Raw genomic sequence first — 14,523 nt, 5'->3', positions numbered from 1 at the left:
CGCCGATCTCTACTGACACTTTGAATAATGCGACCTGATATTGTCTACACACATAATTTGACCACATTTCCCCTTGAATCCCTCTGCTGGCCAATCTTCATTTTTCAAGAAGTTACATCTGGAACATGTGTTGGCAGGGTGGCTGGTAACTGGTACGGTGTCTGGTAACCACAGAAGTGACTCAGGTGCTTCTACATTAGATTACCATAAACCGCCATTTTTTAATAGAAAAGATCTAAAGCAAACCACATTGTGCAAAAACATATTTCATGTTAGGCATCTAAATTTGGATATGATTTCTTTGTGAATGCTGTAGCATTACATATCATATTTTACAGGAAACATTGTAAGCATAAATATAGGCACATAATCTATTTGTTAAAGTCTGATGGGAGATTTCCAGTACCTGCTGTAGGGTAAAAGTGCTCTCTTAAGACCTTAGTCCACTGTACCTCATGCTGCCGGCGAGTGCGCAGAATCTTTAACCTAATCCCTATTAGGCCAAGACTCTTCAAATCTGATTATGAGGCTGCTGGCAAATTAGAAACAGTCTAGCCATCTGTGGTATCTCTTTGGAGCGGGCGAAATTTATCAATATCATCTGACCTGTAGAATTCATTTTCCCCTCACTCATTTACACAACCTTATTCATTCACTCACTTATTCAGTCATTCACTCGCTCAATATTTGCTCACTGACTGACACAGTCATTCAAATTACTTTCTTGTTTGTATTCTTAAACTTGCAGGTATAATGTTTTTTTATTTATTCATTTTTAAATACACAATTCTACTACTTGTATTAGAGAACACTGGTAGTAGCATGTTAAATCCTTTCCTTGTAGTTCCTTTATTGTTCACCTTATCTTGATATGCTGATTAAGTGTGAGCAAAGATTAAGCAAATTGGCCATGATGTTGCATGTCCCAAAATAGCCTTTGAGTGCGGCTGAGAAGCTTTTACCAGCACTAGTAGCGTACTGGATGCACACTTTCTGTTGTTTTGGCCTTTACAATTCAAAGAAAATGTGAAACACGGTAAGCTCCTCTTATTATATTCTCATTTAAATTAGAAGTTTGTTTGCTAGTTCACTGATTGACAGTTTTCTTCAGTATCTACAAAGTTGTTCATGTAAGTAATTACTGACATGTGACGGTGCAGGATCTTCATGGCTTGTGTCCATGTCTACGTCTATGTCTTTGCCTGTGCCTTTGTTTATTTATACGCCTAAGTCTATGTCTGTGTGTGTATCTACATTAACTACAAATCAGCTTTACAATAATTTTTAATCATGATATTCAAACAGTATTTGGCCTTGTGTTCTTCAGAGAAACAAAGAGTTGGTTATTTTATTGTTTATTATCGAATGGAATCTGTTGAGAGACACCTTAGACTGTTCATGTGCTCTGTATCATCAATCATATAACATAAGAAAATACTTACATAACGACGTGAAGGTGTTAGAGCTGTGCTGCTACTTAACACAGTTTTCTCATGTTACGTAAAGATTATGCTCTGCTCCACCACCATTACTGCTGCACGTTATGCAGCTATTGCATTATTGCATTAGTCACATCCATGTAACTCTATATAACTATTTTATTTCTAACAGGCATTAATGAAATATAACAAATACAACTATACAATATGACTTTATTACACAACTTAATACCGCGGCAATTTAATACATGGTTTTGGTCTTCCCATTTCCAAAAAAAAGTCAATAAATGTTTATAACTGCGATAGTTAGTTTGAGTGATCATTTGAGTTCTCCATATTTAAGATGGTGATGGATAATGTTATTAAATGATTTTTATAAATGGCTATTGAGAAATCTTTGGCATACCAGCAGATGTGACTGAGACACTGAACTTGTAAGAACTTGGATGATGTCTCTCTCATTGCAACATCAATGAATGATGGTTTCATTTTGAATAAATATGTTAGAAGAGTTAGTTTTTCAGCATACCTTTTTTGGGATATATGGATTGGTTCAACACAACATGATGTAGCCCACAGTAAAGTCACCAAGTCATTGCATCAGGAAATAGTTGGAGTGCCTTTTTTTGACAATACCCACTATTAATCATGGTGTCTTCATTTGTTTGAGAAAATAGTTTTGATGCGGCCTAAAACTAGATGGTCAACTAGTTAAAACAGATGATCATCTAGTTTTAGAAGAAGATGTATAATATCTACTTGATTTATATGTTTTTTCCACTGAAGACAGATATGAAGGATGGCAGCTTGGGCTAACAGACAATAATTCTTAGAGGACTGCAGACCAGGGCCAGTTGCATAAAAACAGACCTAGTCTTTTGACTTAAATATAATATTAAGTCAGACTTGATAAAGACACTTAATTTCAGGTGAGATAAAGAGTTTCATTCTGTATCATAGGTAAAAAGTAATTATTTATTTAATTAAATTGATTTTGGTGCCTCAAGGCAGCAAATCCTTTTTTTCCCCAGTGCATGTGCACTATTCAAGAATTGTCATAAGAATAAACTCGCTGATACAAAGCCAGGTATGCACTCCACGTGAATGAAAATCTGAAATCTAAAAATCTAAAAATCACTTGCTTGATGGCTGCTCAATATACACAATTTCACTTCCTTATCAAAGGAGAGCTGTTGAGCTAACTCCAGCACTGTTGTGCTCCTTTAAATAATGGTGGGACATTCACCCTTTTTAATATTTCAGCTTCCACAAAACTGACATAAGATATATAAAGAGGTCAAAACATTTGCGAGCATACTATGCCAAAGTGTGCATGATTTGAGATGATGTTACAAAATTATCATACAAAGCTATATCCAACCAAATCCATCATCTGACAATGAAAATTCAAACCACAACTTAAAATATGAATTCATTTAAAACTCCTCTCTCACTCTCTGTTTTCTCTCTAGGCCCTGCCAGACAATATGAGCAACACATCCCTTCAAGAACCACCTGCCCAAAGAGTGTCTTCTGGGAGTCTACAGACATTGGGCTCCAGACCGTTACAGCCCATCTCTGATCCCTCAGCCTCTAAAAGAGTATGCTTCTACAAAAGTGGGGACAACAAATTCAGTGGGCATCGCATGATCATAAACACTCGAACTTTCAAGACATTTGATGCCCTACTAGATGCTCTGTCCAAAAAAGTGCCTCTGCCGTTTGGAGTCAGGACCATCGGTACACCTCGTGGAATCCACCTCGTTAAGGGTTTAGATGATTTACACGATGGGGGATCATATGTGTGTTCTGATCAGAGACGGGTCAAGCCGCTAAACCTGGATGCAGTTCGTCAGCGGCAAGTACCATGGAATACCACCAGACCTGTCAGCGCAGGACGACGAGGGCGTTATAGACTCCCATTTGGTCAGTTTAGCAGGAGGAATGACGTCATTACCAGGCCAGCAAAAGTCCCTGAGCGGGTGGCGGTGCGGACACCAAAGAGGCTTGTGGTCATCAAGAATAAGGATCCAACAATAAGGCGCACAGTTGTGTTGCAGAGAAGAACTGCACCAACATTTGATGCACTGCTAGATTACCTTTCTGAGATCATGCAGTTCCCTGTACTGAAACTCTTCTCTGCAGATGGCAGAAGAGTAAGTACTTCTGTAAACTAACAGCATAAGTATGAACATAACTGGGACGTTGTCTGTGGAGATTCTCAGTCATCCAGGTCATGATATGAAAAGTAAGGTTAAGAACAAAGTCGACTGGACTTTGTTCTCAACCTTACCTGCAACTGGAACCTTCCATTTTAAAACAGAGTCATCTTTGAGCAAATCTAATTTTATATATAATCTGTTAAATTTGTCAATTTGTTTCTATCTCTGTGCAATTCCAAGGCACCACTGCTTTTGTTTTTCATATATTTTTTTCTAGATTCGTATAGATAAGGTCACAGTTAGACCCATAAGTATTTGGACAGTGACACAATATTCATAATTTTGTTGTGTATAGTAATAATTTTGTTATGTATAGTTTATCCAGTGACTTTTGAGCCTCTGAAAATGGGGTGACAATGTATAAAACTGTAATTCTTAAAAGGTTATTGCCATAATTTTCTTTAACTACTTAAATTAAAGCTGAAAGTCTGCACTTCAATCACATCTTGATTACTCAATTTCAAATCCACTGTTGGTGGTGTATGAGGGCAAACTTATGAATATTGCGTCACAGTCCAAATACTTATGGACCTAACTGTATATTGAAGTAAGGATTGGCATGCCTGACTCGCAAACAAGATTGACCCTAGTCTGAAAAAAGCTGTGTTCCCACAGCATGACTGTGTAAACAGATTTACGTCCCCACAACACCAGTAATTCCTGGTGTACACACACACACACACACACACACACGCACAGAGAGAGAGAGAGAAGAGTTCTCACCTCATCCCTCTGCCTGGACAGCCTGGACCATTTTATTAACCATTTTAACCACTTTATTGTATAAAGAGAAAATTTACCACCTGGTAACAGTTTAGTACTTCTAACAATAGGGTTTTTTTTTTCAAGAATATAAAAAAAACTATGTTTTGCAAGCAACTAGAGCCACATGACAGTTAAAATTCATAAATGCTTAAAGTAGAATCAAGTTTGAGCTTAATGCTGGCACTTACTGGTGAAGCCTCCACATAAGCTAAAAGCCATTGTGGCCTCAGCTACCTCCAACTGAGATATCACCCGTAATCCCTCCATCCATCTGTCCTTAAACAACAACTTACTTTCTGTTCAGTGAGTGCTGGTTGAAACTGTAGAACTGAATTGTTATTTATGATCATTCGCCTGCTCTATGATGTTTGAGGGATGGTATCATTTGGGGTTTTTTATATTACAAAATGAGATAGGCCTTATTTACAGTAGGCTACATGTTATTTACAGGCCATGTACACTGAGCGCATCCGCAAGACAAATTCAAAATTGTTATTAGTGTTGTTAATATGTTTTCATTAACATGAACAAATGATTAAAGTGTATTTGTTAAAATTAACAACAGTAAACAACAATCAGTAAAATCATCATTAAATGATAGCATCATTACTAGGAATCAGAAACACTAAAACATGTTTTTGAGATCATCTAAGCTGAAATAAGTGGTGTAGACACAACTCTGCATATTTCTGCTGATTTTTAGGCACTAAACCAACAAATATCTTTTGTCCATGGTTACAAATTATAGTAAGTAAACATCACTGGGTATTTGGTAGTACTATACATTAGTTAAACGTTATGTTTGATTTGATAGCTTCCCTCCCAAACCACTGCTGTTCATTTACTGCATTGCGTTTATAGGTGTGGGAGGCAGAGAGAAACCAAAACTGGGGTTCACACATTAACTATGACATGATATGAGTCTATCTTTCTTCTCTTTCAGGTCGATGGTCTTGCAGCACTAATATTGTGCTCTGGAGTCATCGTAGCAGCGGGCAATGAACCTTTCAGATTAGGAAATCTTAATTTTCATCTAACAGGACAGGTGGCACAGTCAGTCTACTCAGACACTGTAGAGCCATCCAGGTTGCAGCCTCAAGCTCGTAAGTATTACTTAATCCATACTAAAATAGCCTGTGATACGGGCTATTTATCAAAAATGTTCACAAGCTATTCTTATGAGCCAGGAGAGCCTAATCAGTAATTGTGAATGCAAAAAGTCTCTCTCCAAGCTCGTACTGTAGCAAATTTAGAAAGAATTAAAACTGATTCAAACAAATGAGCACACTAGAGCAGCTGCTTTGACAGAGAATGGAAGGCTTCATTTTATAGAGTCATAAGCCCTGTTTCGACCACCGGAACTTTCCCCTGGAACTCTTTGAAGAGCTGTCTGTAGGTCCACTGCAGGGACCAGGGTCTAAATTAAGTTCTGGGGACATTTTTTTTACCCCCCAAAAAGTCCCTGCATGGGTGGTAGTAGTTTCCAAAAGTACAGGAATTTTGGGGGTGGGGCTTACAACGCTGAACATTTCTGTTTGGTGGTTACAGCATTTTATTTCAACCAGAATTTTTCTGTAGCTGCGAACCAGTTTGTTTTTAGTTCAGTGTTCCTACAAAGGAAATCACACAAACAGTGGAAGGATGATAGAGTTCATGCCGTATTGAACATTAACTCACAGCATCCTAAACATCTCATCTGTGCTTTTGAACCTCCCCCGTGTGGCTGGTGTAGTCTGTGTGTAATCTGTCAACAAGATGGGTTTAAAATAGGTTAAATAGCCTTATGCTTCACAACTGTAAAAAATGACATGTAAAATAGCCACCGTATTTTCATACATCAGTGGACTAATAAGCCTAATTTTCATGGATCTTCAGGCCATGGTGAAAATGCAGACAACGGGTTGAAGGAACCTTTTAGTTCCTTTAAAAGTAGTCCCTGAGACTAAAAGGTCCTTAAAGACTGTTGATGGAAACATGGCTATCATTTTTGGTTACCTTTTACATCAAAACATACCCCTCTCTTGGCCTAGTTTGTTCCTGAAGGAGCTGTACAGCAGTGAGACATCACAGATAAAAGGAAGGGACAATCCACTCATTCCTATTTTAGTTTAACTGTCTCAGGTTGTCCTGATCATGGAAATGGACTTTTGCTCTTTTCCTGTGAAACAGTACAACAGAAACAATCTACATGATGTTAATCTACAAATTATCTGCATAATGTTTTTACTGAACTTATTTAAATAAATGTCCCTCCTTTCCCCCTTTCTCTTTCTCATGCACACACAAACACACACTTTATAATGTACCCTGGAACGTCACCATATCAAACATCTCCAACTAAAGAGAAAAATAAATCTTTCTTCAGTGGAAGAAGCTCAAGGAATTTTTCCCTGTCATCAGAGAGATTCATTGTCAACCAGATAAACAATTCTCGAAATGGAAGTGCGAACAGCCACCTTCATCACCACAGTGAATCATATCACAGAGAGGTCCACCAGCATCACACATGCATTGATATGGAAACATGTGAAAATGTTAAGATAGATAATCAATGTTATGCTTCTATAGTACCTCAAGATGATGATATTGAAAAGTCCTTCCGTGTGAACCAAGATGGCAGTATGACAGTAGAGATGAAAGTGCGTCTGACCATTAAAGAGGAGGAGATGCTCCACTGGACTACAACACTCAGCCGCTCCAGCCTTAGTCAGAGGACAGTTTGTCCTTCAAAGTCTGGGTCAGGGAACACCTCACCTGACTCAAACAATGCTGCAGATAGGTCCCCTACTGACATCAGTGAAGATGAAACTAAAGAACACAACCATCCCACCATAACTGGAAAGGGGGTTGGCTTCAGTGAAGTATGTGAGGACTATAGTCCAACAGCCTTGGAAAAACCAAAACCACGTTACCGACATACCCCAACACCAGGACCTCGACATGTTAAGAAGAAGGCATCTGTAGAGAGCATTAAAATGGTGACAGAATCAGGGGTTCAAGAGAGCACCTTAGGTCACTATTCCTACATGGAGAGGGCGGCTGATGGAGATGCAACTGAGGGGCACTGTGTTGTAAGGCACAGCAGCAGCAGCAACAGACCAGTCCCAAAGCCGCGGAAAACAGCATCTGCAGAAGCAAGCAATAAAGGCTCCCATTCCTCCATCAGGTCATCAAAGGTGGCTGAGGTCCTGCAAATACGAAACAAAGGAATGGAGATTACAGAGACTGTGATGCACATTTATGAGAGTCAACAAGGTTATGACAACTATTTTGCAAATACTGAATATAGCACAGAGGGCCTATCTTTACATGGTTCCACTCCAATGCCACGCAGTAAACCAACCTCAACTGACTCAGGGCCACATTCATCAAGCAATGATTGTGATATAGATTTTACTAGGCAGCCATCAGCTGCTGACTCACTACACAGACAGATAGAGGAAATCTTGTCATTATCATCAGAGCCAATGACTCCAACACAAGAAATTAGGAACAATCTGCTCTCTTTTACTGACAGTAACGCTCAGATTCCAGCAAACTCTAAATCTCAGTCTGCATATCAGAAGATAGAGTCACTAAAAAAAGACAAGGCAGTTGAGAAGAAGAAAAAGACAATAAAACCTACAGGGAATCAGAAGACTTCACCTCCAACAAATAGTTCAGATAAAAAGCAAAAGGAGGCCGTGGCAAGCCCCTCAAAGAGCAGCAAACATTCATCGACTGACAAGCTCAGCAATGCAAATTTAAAGAAAAAAAGTCTGAGTTCATCAGGTAGTGATAAAATTGGCCAGAGGAGTAAGGGAACAGAAAAACTTCAAACAAGGAAGCAAGTGAGTGACACAACATCCAGGAAGGAACGAGCCTTATTACCAAACATTGAAAATTTGAAAAAGACTTCATCTAAGAAACAGATTAACACAAATCATGGAGCTGCTAGAGCTAATGGTTATAATGTAAATAGCCCTGGGACAGAAATGGCAAGGCCTCCGATTAGGAAAAACATATCTGATATTTTACAACCTAAACGGTCACTTTTGCCAAGTAAAAATGTGATTACCAAGCAAAAATCCATGACTGAGAACAGAATATCATCACCAAAGCAAACTTTAGAGTTGAGTGAAAGTGTCTCAATGCCATCTCTTAGCCTTTCTCCTTCAGATGTCCACCAATATGTAGAAAACTGGCTGAATAAAATAAACCCTGACTCAGTGCCATACATAGAGGAGGCAATTACAGAGGGACCAGAGCCTCAAACAAAGGTTGTGTTTCAGATAGGTGATGAGTCTGAATCTGAGGTGAAGGGCGAAAGCCAGGTTAATACAGATGAATATGATCCATTACATAGGGATGCTGTCAGAAAATCTGCTTCTTGTCTATCAGTCCCTCTTTGCTCTGAAGGGCCAACCACAGCTTCGCTGAATAATGAACAGAAAGCAAAGGGTTTATGTGTTTCAATGCCAAGTGTCAGAGTTGACCAGGAGAACAGACGGAGGACACATAAATCACCTGAAGCCATTAGCCCTGCTGACAAAGAATCATCATCTTCCACATCAAACCTCTTAAGCCCAAAAGCAAAAATAAAACCTGTTCTGCGGAAACTTTGTTCCTCAATTCAGGGCATCAGAAGAGCAACTGAGCCTGAGAAAACGTCTGATCTTGAGAAGTCCAACAGCCTTCCTAATTTCTCATCCCAAGTGGCTTCCGTGTTTGGTTCATCATCTAAAGCATTCCTCTCATTTCTGTCAGTGATGACATTGCGAGAAACCTTAGTAGATTCTGTGGCAGTGGATACTTGTGATTCAAGAAGCACGTCAGAGGCCATGCTACTGATGGAATCCTTACAGAAAATTTCTACTATTGAGGATGAGGAGGAGCAAAGAGCAAGTCTAACAGATTTGCAGAGCAGAACATCCTCTCAGCTCAGGGAACGCTGGAAAGACTTCCAGGTTTTACGCGAAAGGCTTGAAAGTGAACCAATCTCTCCAAAATTTTCAGAACAAGAATTTGCACTGGATGTTGTTTCTGAAGGAGGTGATGCATTTGATGATCAACATTTGGGTATTAATGAGCTTATGGATGAACTCAGCATGCCGCAAGACCTTAGAGAAGAAATTTCTTCAATGTTCAAACAAAGTAAAAGCTTCTACCCTGAGGCAGAAGAGAGCACCTATGTAGAAAAGGAAAGAGACCACTCAGACTCAGAGGAGGAAGTGGAACAATTTGTTGAACATCAAGATAATGAGACAAAACAGTCACCAGAGCCTGATGCCACATGCATAACTGAGACCACTGCTGAGACTGCTGCAAAAGACAATAATGACAACAGTTCTCTTACTGAGTTAGAGGGTGTACTTGATCAAGTTCAGGAAACACACCATCAAAGGAAAGAAGCAGGAGAGACAGAGATTGAGGAAAAGGCAAAACCATCAAAGGATTTAGAAAACAATAATGTGCCAGTTCTTGAACTTGATGTCTCAAGGGACAAGGGAAATGAGGAGGAAGAGGAAGAGAAAGAAATAGCCGACGAGTATGAAGAATTGGTTGAGAGGGAAGAGAATGAACAAGGAAGACAAGTGGAGGAGGTAGAGGGGTGCAGGAAGGTGGTGAAAGATACAGTGAATGAGGTAGAAGAGATGGGTGAAGCAGAGAGTGAGGAGGTGGACGTGGAAGAAAAAGAACAGGAGAGGCAGGAAGAACGGGAAGTATTGAAAGGGGAATTGAAAGGGGAAGAGAAGGTAGTGGAGGAGGAGGAGGAGGAGGAGGAGGAGGAGGAGGAGGAGGAGGAGGAGGAGGAAGAAAAAGGGAGAGGGGAGCATAGTGTTGAAGAGAAAGACAAGAATGATGAATGGATTGATGAGGTTGCTGAAGAGAAGAGTGAGGATGAAAGCAAGGAGGTGGGTGTTGAAGAGAGGGATGGGGATGACAAAACAATTGAGAATGATGATGACGATGAATTGGATGAAGTGGAGAATGCTACTGATAAAAATGAAGAAGAGGAAGTAGAGGGGTGTATGAAGGAGGAGGATGAGAAAAGTGAATGGAATGATCAGGCTGCGGGGGAAACTGATGAAGAAGGGGAGGAGCATGTTGAAACGAAAAGTATGGAGCGAGAAGAGTGGGAAGGTGATACTGAGGGGAAGGAAGGGGAGGAAGAGATCAGTGAGGAAAAGAATGAAGAAGAAATGGATACAGCTACTGAGGAGAAAGAGGAAGTAGACAAGGTCATTGAGGGGAAGGATGAGGAAGAGGATTTGCAACATGTTGTCAAGGAAGATGAGGAAGAGGAATGTGAGGAGAGTGTTTCTGAGGACAAGAATGAAGAGGAAGTGGGGGACACTAAGGAGAACTCTGAAGATGAGGTGGATGAGGGAGTTAGTGAGGATAAGGATGAGAGGGATGAACCAGAGGAGAGGGAGGAAGAGGACGGGGAGGATGATATGGATAAAAATACAGAAGAGAGGATTGTGGAGGAGGAAGCAGTGGAGATCACGAGTGATGAAGGGGAAATAGAGTCACATGACCAAGGAAGGAATGTAATTGAGAACAAAAAGTGGGATGACTTACAAGAGAGCAGAAAGGAGCAGGAGAAAGAGGTACATTTTCTGGAGGAGGAAGCCAGTGGAGAAGAACAAGAAGAGGCAGAAGGTGAGGAGGCTGACGTACATATAGAAGCTGAGCAGAAAATAGATCTTTCTGAAGAGGCAAGAGAAGAAGAAGAAGAGAAGCAAGCTAATGACAGATGTGACCAGCTGCAAGATCAAGAATCAAATGATGAGGGAAATAGTTATATCGGAAAATCCTATACTGATAAATCAGACAGTATTGCCAGTAGTAAAGTTGGTAAAAGACAATTAGAGGAAGCCTACTATTTGCAACAGAGCAGCTGTGAGGAAGACCAGGCTAGCTGTGACAAAGCAAATTCAAATACTAAGCCAACAGAAAATAATGTAGCATCATCATATAAGTCTTCATCAGAGGGTCAGTGTCGGGATGATATGGGTAATGGAACAGACACAGTAAATGAGTTTAAAACAGATGACGGAGAGGAGGAAGCATGTGAGGAAAGAAGTAGCAGCCTAACCCACCCTGTGGAAATATCACAGGAATTACTTGACTTTGTTAACTCTGCTCTACAGTCATCTTCACTTATATTTACATATGATGCAAGGGGTAACATAAAGATAGAGCCAGATAACGCTCGGGTTATACAAACAAAACAAGTTATAATTCCCAAAAATACAGAGGATAGGCTTTATGGCCTAAAACGTCTCCCTAGTCCCTGCACCTCAGATTTGTCTGATTATAGGCCAGAGACTTCAGAGAGTGGTGGATACAAAACACAAGGATCTATAGACATCACCACAGAGAGTGGAGAAGATGCTAAAACTGACGATGGAGAGACACTGTCTCAAGACTGCAGACACTCAAGACATACGGCTGATAAATCTAACAGGGGAACAAATGTGGAACGTGCTAACTCAAAACTGTCCCTAACAAGTAAATCAGAAGATTTACAAAGTTCCAGATTAAAAAGTGGGGGGAGCTTCTCTTCTTATGAGTCAGGGACAAAAGCCTCAAAGGAGGATCTGTCTTATTTCAGTGCTGCAAGCTCATTAAAGGCAGACACAGAGCCTGTAAAGGAGTCATCACAGTGCATTGCTTTTCCTTCAGAGATAGACTCAAATGATGGGGTTTTGATTGAACAAGGTAGATGGCTGCTCAAGGAGAATCACCTCATTAGAAAATCCCCTCCAATCGCCATGGGAATGTATGGTAATATAGATAGTACATCCACTGACACAGGTCAAGAGAATAGTGGTGAGGATTCTCCCCCACATTACGTAACCCAGTACAACCCCCTTGCGGTCATATCCTCATCAGAGCTGGAGGAAATGGCTAAGCCTCAAACTCCTAAGTGTACCTACTATAACATGTCACATGGAAGTGATTCGGACCCCTTTTTGGATGATGTCAGTATAAAGAGTATGAAAAAAGACTCAATCAGTGTCAGAGGAAGAGGTCTAAAGGTATCACCCACAATAGACACTTCAAAAACCTGGGCAAAGAAAAATGGCAGCCTTTCCTCTTTTGCATCAGTCGAGTTCAAACTGCCGGACAGCAGAGTGCACCCACAGGGTGAGTCCTCAGCTTTGACAGCAAGAAGGCCCCCTGGTGTAGGTGGGCATGTACTGCAAGCACAAGACTCCTTGGACACACTCCATGGTAGATGTGGGCAGTATTGTCCCATCCTGTAAAAGAAGTTATTTTTCCTGTTTTTTTTTTTTTTTTTTTTTTTTTTTAGTTTTCATTTAGTTAGTTTATTTCAAAGGGAGCATGTGCAGTATTTAACCTAAATGTTGCCATTTGATGCAGTGTACCAGAGTTAGCTAAAAGCTAATTTTCATCTACAGTCACTTTAGTAAGTCATGGTTGAGAACAATGGGCCTAATTCACCAATATCTTCCTAAGTTTTTTCTTACATTTGTTCTTGAGCAAGGTCTCAAGACAAGTATATGTCAGGCTCATGGTGTGTTCTTAAAGCATGGAAATATTTGAATCAGTGTTTTTTTTTTTTTTTTCAGTAGTTCTCCAATGGAGGTACTGCTGCAGGAAGTGAACATGAAACAAGCTGTCATATTTATATAAAAAAAAAAAAATGGTTTGATCTCAAATATAAGGCCAAAAAACTTAAATGAACTGTTAATGTATTTATTTTAAAAGACCACAATGCTTATATTAATGATAGATTTTTTAAATTGCAATTTAAATCCTATATTATACAACTGTAGAACTGAAGAAAACACAATAGCCAATTTTTTTGCAAAAACATTTGAGCTCTCAAGTATTTGTAAGAATGCTCTTGAGAATGCATAGATTCTGTTCTTACCTAAGAACAAATCCCAAATAAAACACTGGTGAATGTCAGAGTGTTCATGCAAATGGTATAAGCAGGTGTTAAGATAAAATTTCTTATTACAAACTGTTGGTGAAGGAGGCCCATTATAAACACGGCTCACAATTGTGTTTCATGTACATTTATGTTCATAAGATTCAGTCAGTGACACAACATTCATAATTTTGCCCTTGCACACCACCAACAGTGAATTTGAAATGGAGTAATCAAGATGTGATTGAAGTGCGACTTTCAGCTTTAATTTAAGGGGTTGAACAAAAATATTGCATTAACTGTTAAGGAATTACAGACAGTTTTATATGTTGGATTGTTTATTCAATGACTCAAAAGTCATTGGATAAACTACACATAACATACATAACTGTAGTTATAAGGAATGCATTCAGTATTTGGAGGAAAATCCTTTGCAGTCTGCAGCTGCCTTCAGTTGCTGCTTGTTTGTGGGTCTTTCTGCCTTCACTTTGGTCTTCAGCAGGTGAAAAGCAGCTCAGTTGGGTTGAGGTCTGGGGACTGACTTGTTCATTGAAGACAGGGTTTTCCCTGGCCAATTTTAGGTCTTAGGCGGGGTGGGGGTGGGGTGGTGGGGCTATTTGCCCGCCTATTTTATTTTTCAATCACAGATTGAAATCACAGATTGAAAAATAAGCCGAAGTGATACCTCTTCTCTGAATAGACAAGCTAAGCCAGTGTGCTGCTGTTAGCCAGTGAAAATACACCGGAGTGCAACTCTTCACTTTGTTACACAATCTATGTCAGTGCGCTGCTGTAGCTGGAGAGTTTCTTTGCCTTTTGGCTCGTGCGGTGCCCGTGCAGTTGTTATGTCAAATTCCACATTAAAAATAGATTCCGTTTTATTTGGCTAATCTGCACGCTTCACACAAGTCACCCAAATGGCCAATGGATCACTGGTATTTGCGAGCGCTTGTGTTTTTCGCGCTAGGCAATTCATACATTCCACCACCGCCTAGCCTACAGCGGATGTGTTGCGGCTGAAAGCCATCCTCTCGGCGTTCAAGCAGAAACTATTCGCTGCAGTGATTGGTTAATTCCGTTGTCAGTATTTCATGACGTACGACTCAGTACCCGCCTAACTCCCTCCGGACAATCCAAGCTAGCATCAACAAAAGATTCCTAAAGGAGCCGCAGTTTGAATATGTCGATGTCCGTTTTTTCCCCCTTTCCT

At 40.1% G+C, this 14,523-nt stretch overlaps 1 protein-coding gene across 7 annotated transcripts; it reads left to right on the top strand.

The window, feature by feature from the left end:
• The first annotated feature begins 566 nt into the window (after positions 1-566).
• On the top strand, positions 567-12,813 carry LOC115374922 (oxygen-regulated protein 1). 7 transcript variants are annotated; one of them, XM_030074082.1, is made up of 7 exons: positions 568-1,036; positions 2,912-3,595; positions 5,370-5,529; positions 6,770-9,647; positions 9,708-9,723; positions 9,760-10,164; positions 10,198-12,813. In XM_030074082.1, the coding sequence occupies exons 2-7, from the start codon at positions 2,927-2,929 to the stop codon at positions 12,679-12,681; spliced, it is 6,612 nt and encodes a 2,203-aa protein (XP_029929942.1). In that variant the 5' UTR covers positions 568-1,036; positions 2,912-2,926; the 3' UTR covers positions 12,682-12,813. The 7 variants fall into 7 exon arrangements, with proteins under 7 accessions (XP_029929940.1, XP_029929942.1, XP_029929938.1 ...); XM_030074080.1 differs by having other exon boundaries at positions 567-1,036; positions 9,708-10,164; XM_030074078.1 differs by having other exon boundaries at positions 6,770-9,723.
• The last annotated feature ends 1,710 nt before the right edge of the window (positions 12,814-14,523 follow it).

The sequence above is a fragment of the Myripristis murdjan genome, chromosome 17 (genome assembly GCF_902150065.1).
Source record: "Myripristis murdjan chromosome 17, fMyrMur1.1, whole genome shotgun sequence".
NCBI lineage: Eukaryota > Metazoa > Chordata > Actinopteri > Holocentriformes > Holocentridae > Myripristis > Myripristis murdjan.
Note: the sequence above shows the minus strand (reverse complement) of the source record. Positions and strands in the feature narration are given on the sequence as shown.

Coding starts and splice junctions, on each gene's coding strand:
- LOC115374922 (XM_030074076.1), top strand. CDS start 2,927: ATGAGCAACACATCCCTTCAAGAACCACCTGCCCAAAGAGTGTCTTCT. Junction 3,596..5,369: donor TCTCTGCAGATGGCAGAAGA/GTAAGTACTTCT, acceptor CTTCTCTTTCAG/GTCGATGGTCTTGCAGCACT. Junction 5,530..6,769: donor CAGGTTGCAGCCTCAAGCTC/GTAAGTATTACT, acceptor CTCCAACTAAAG/AGAAAAATAAATCTTTCTTC.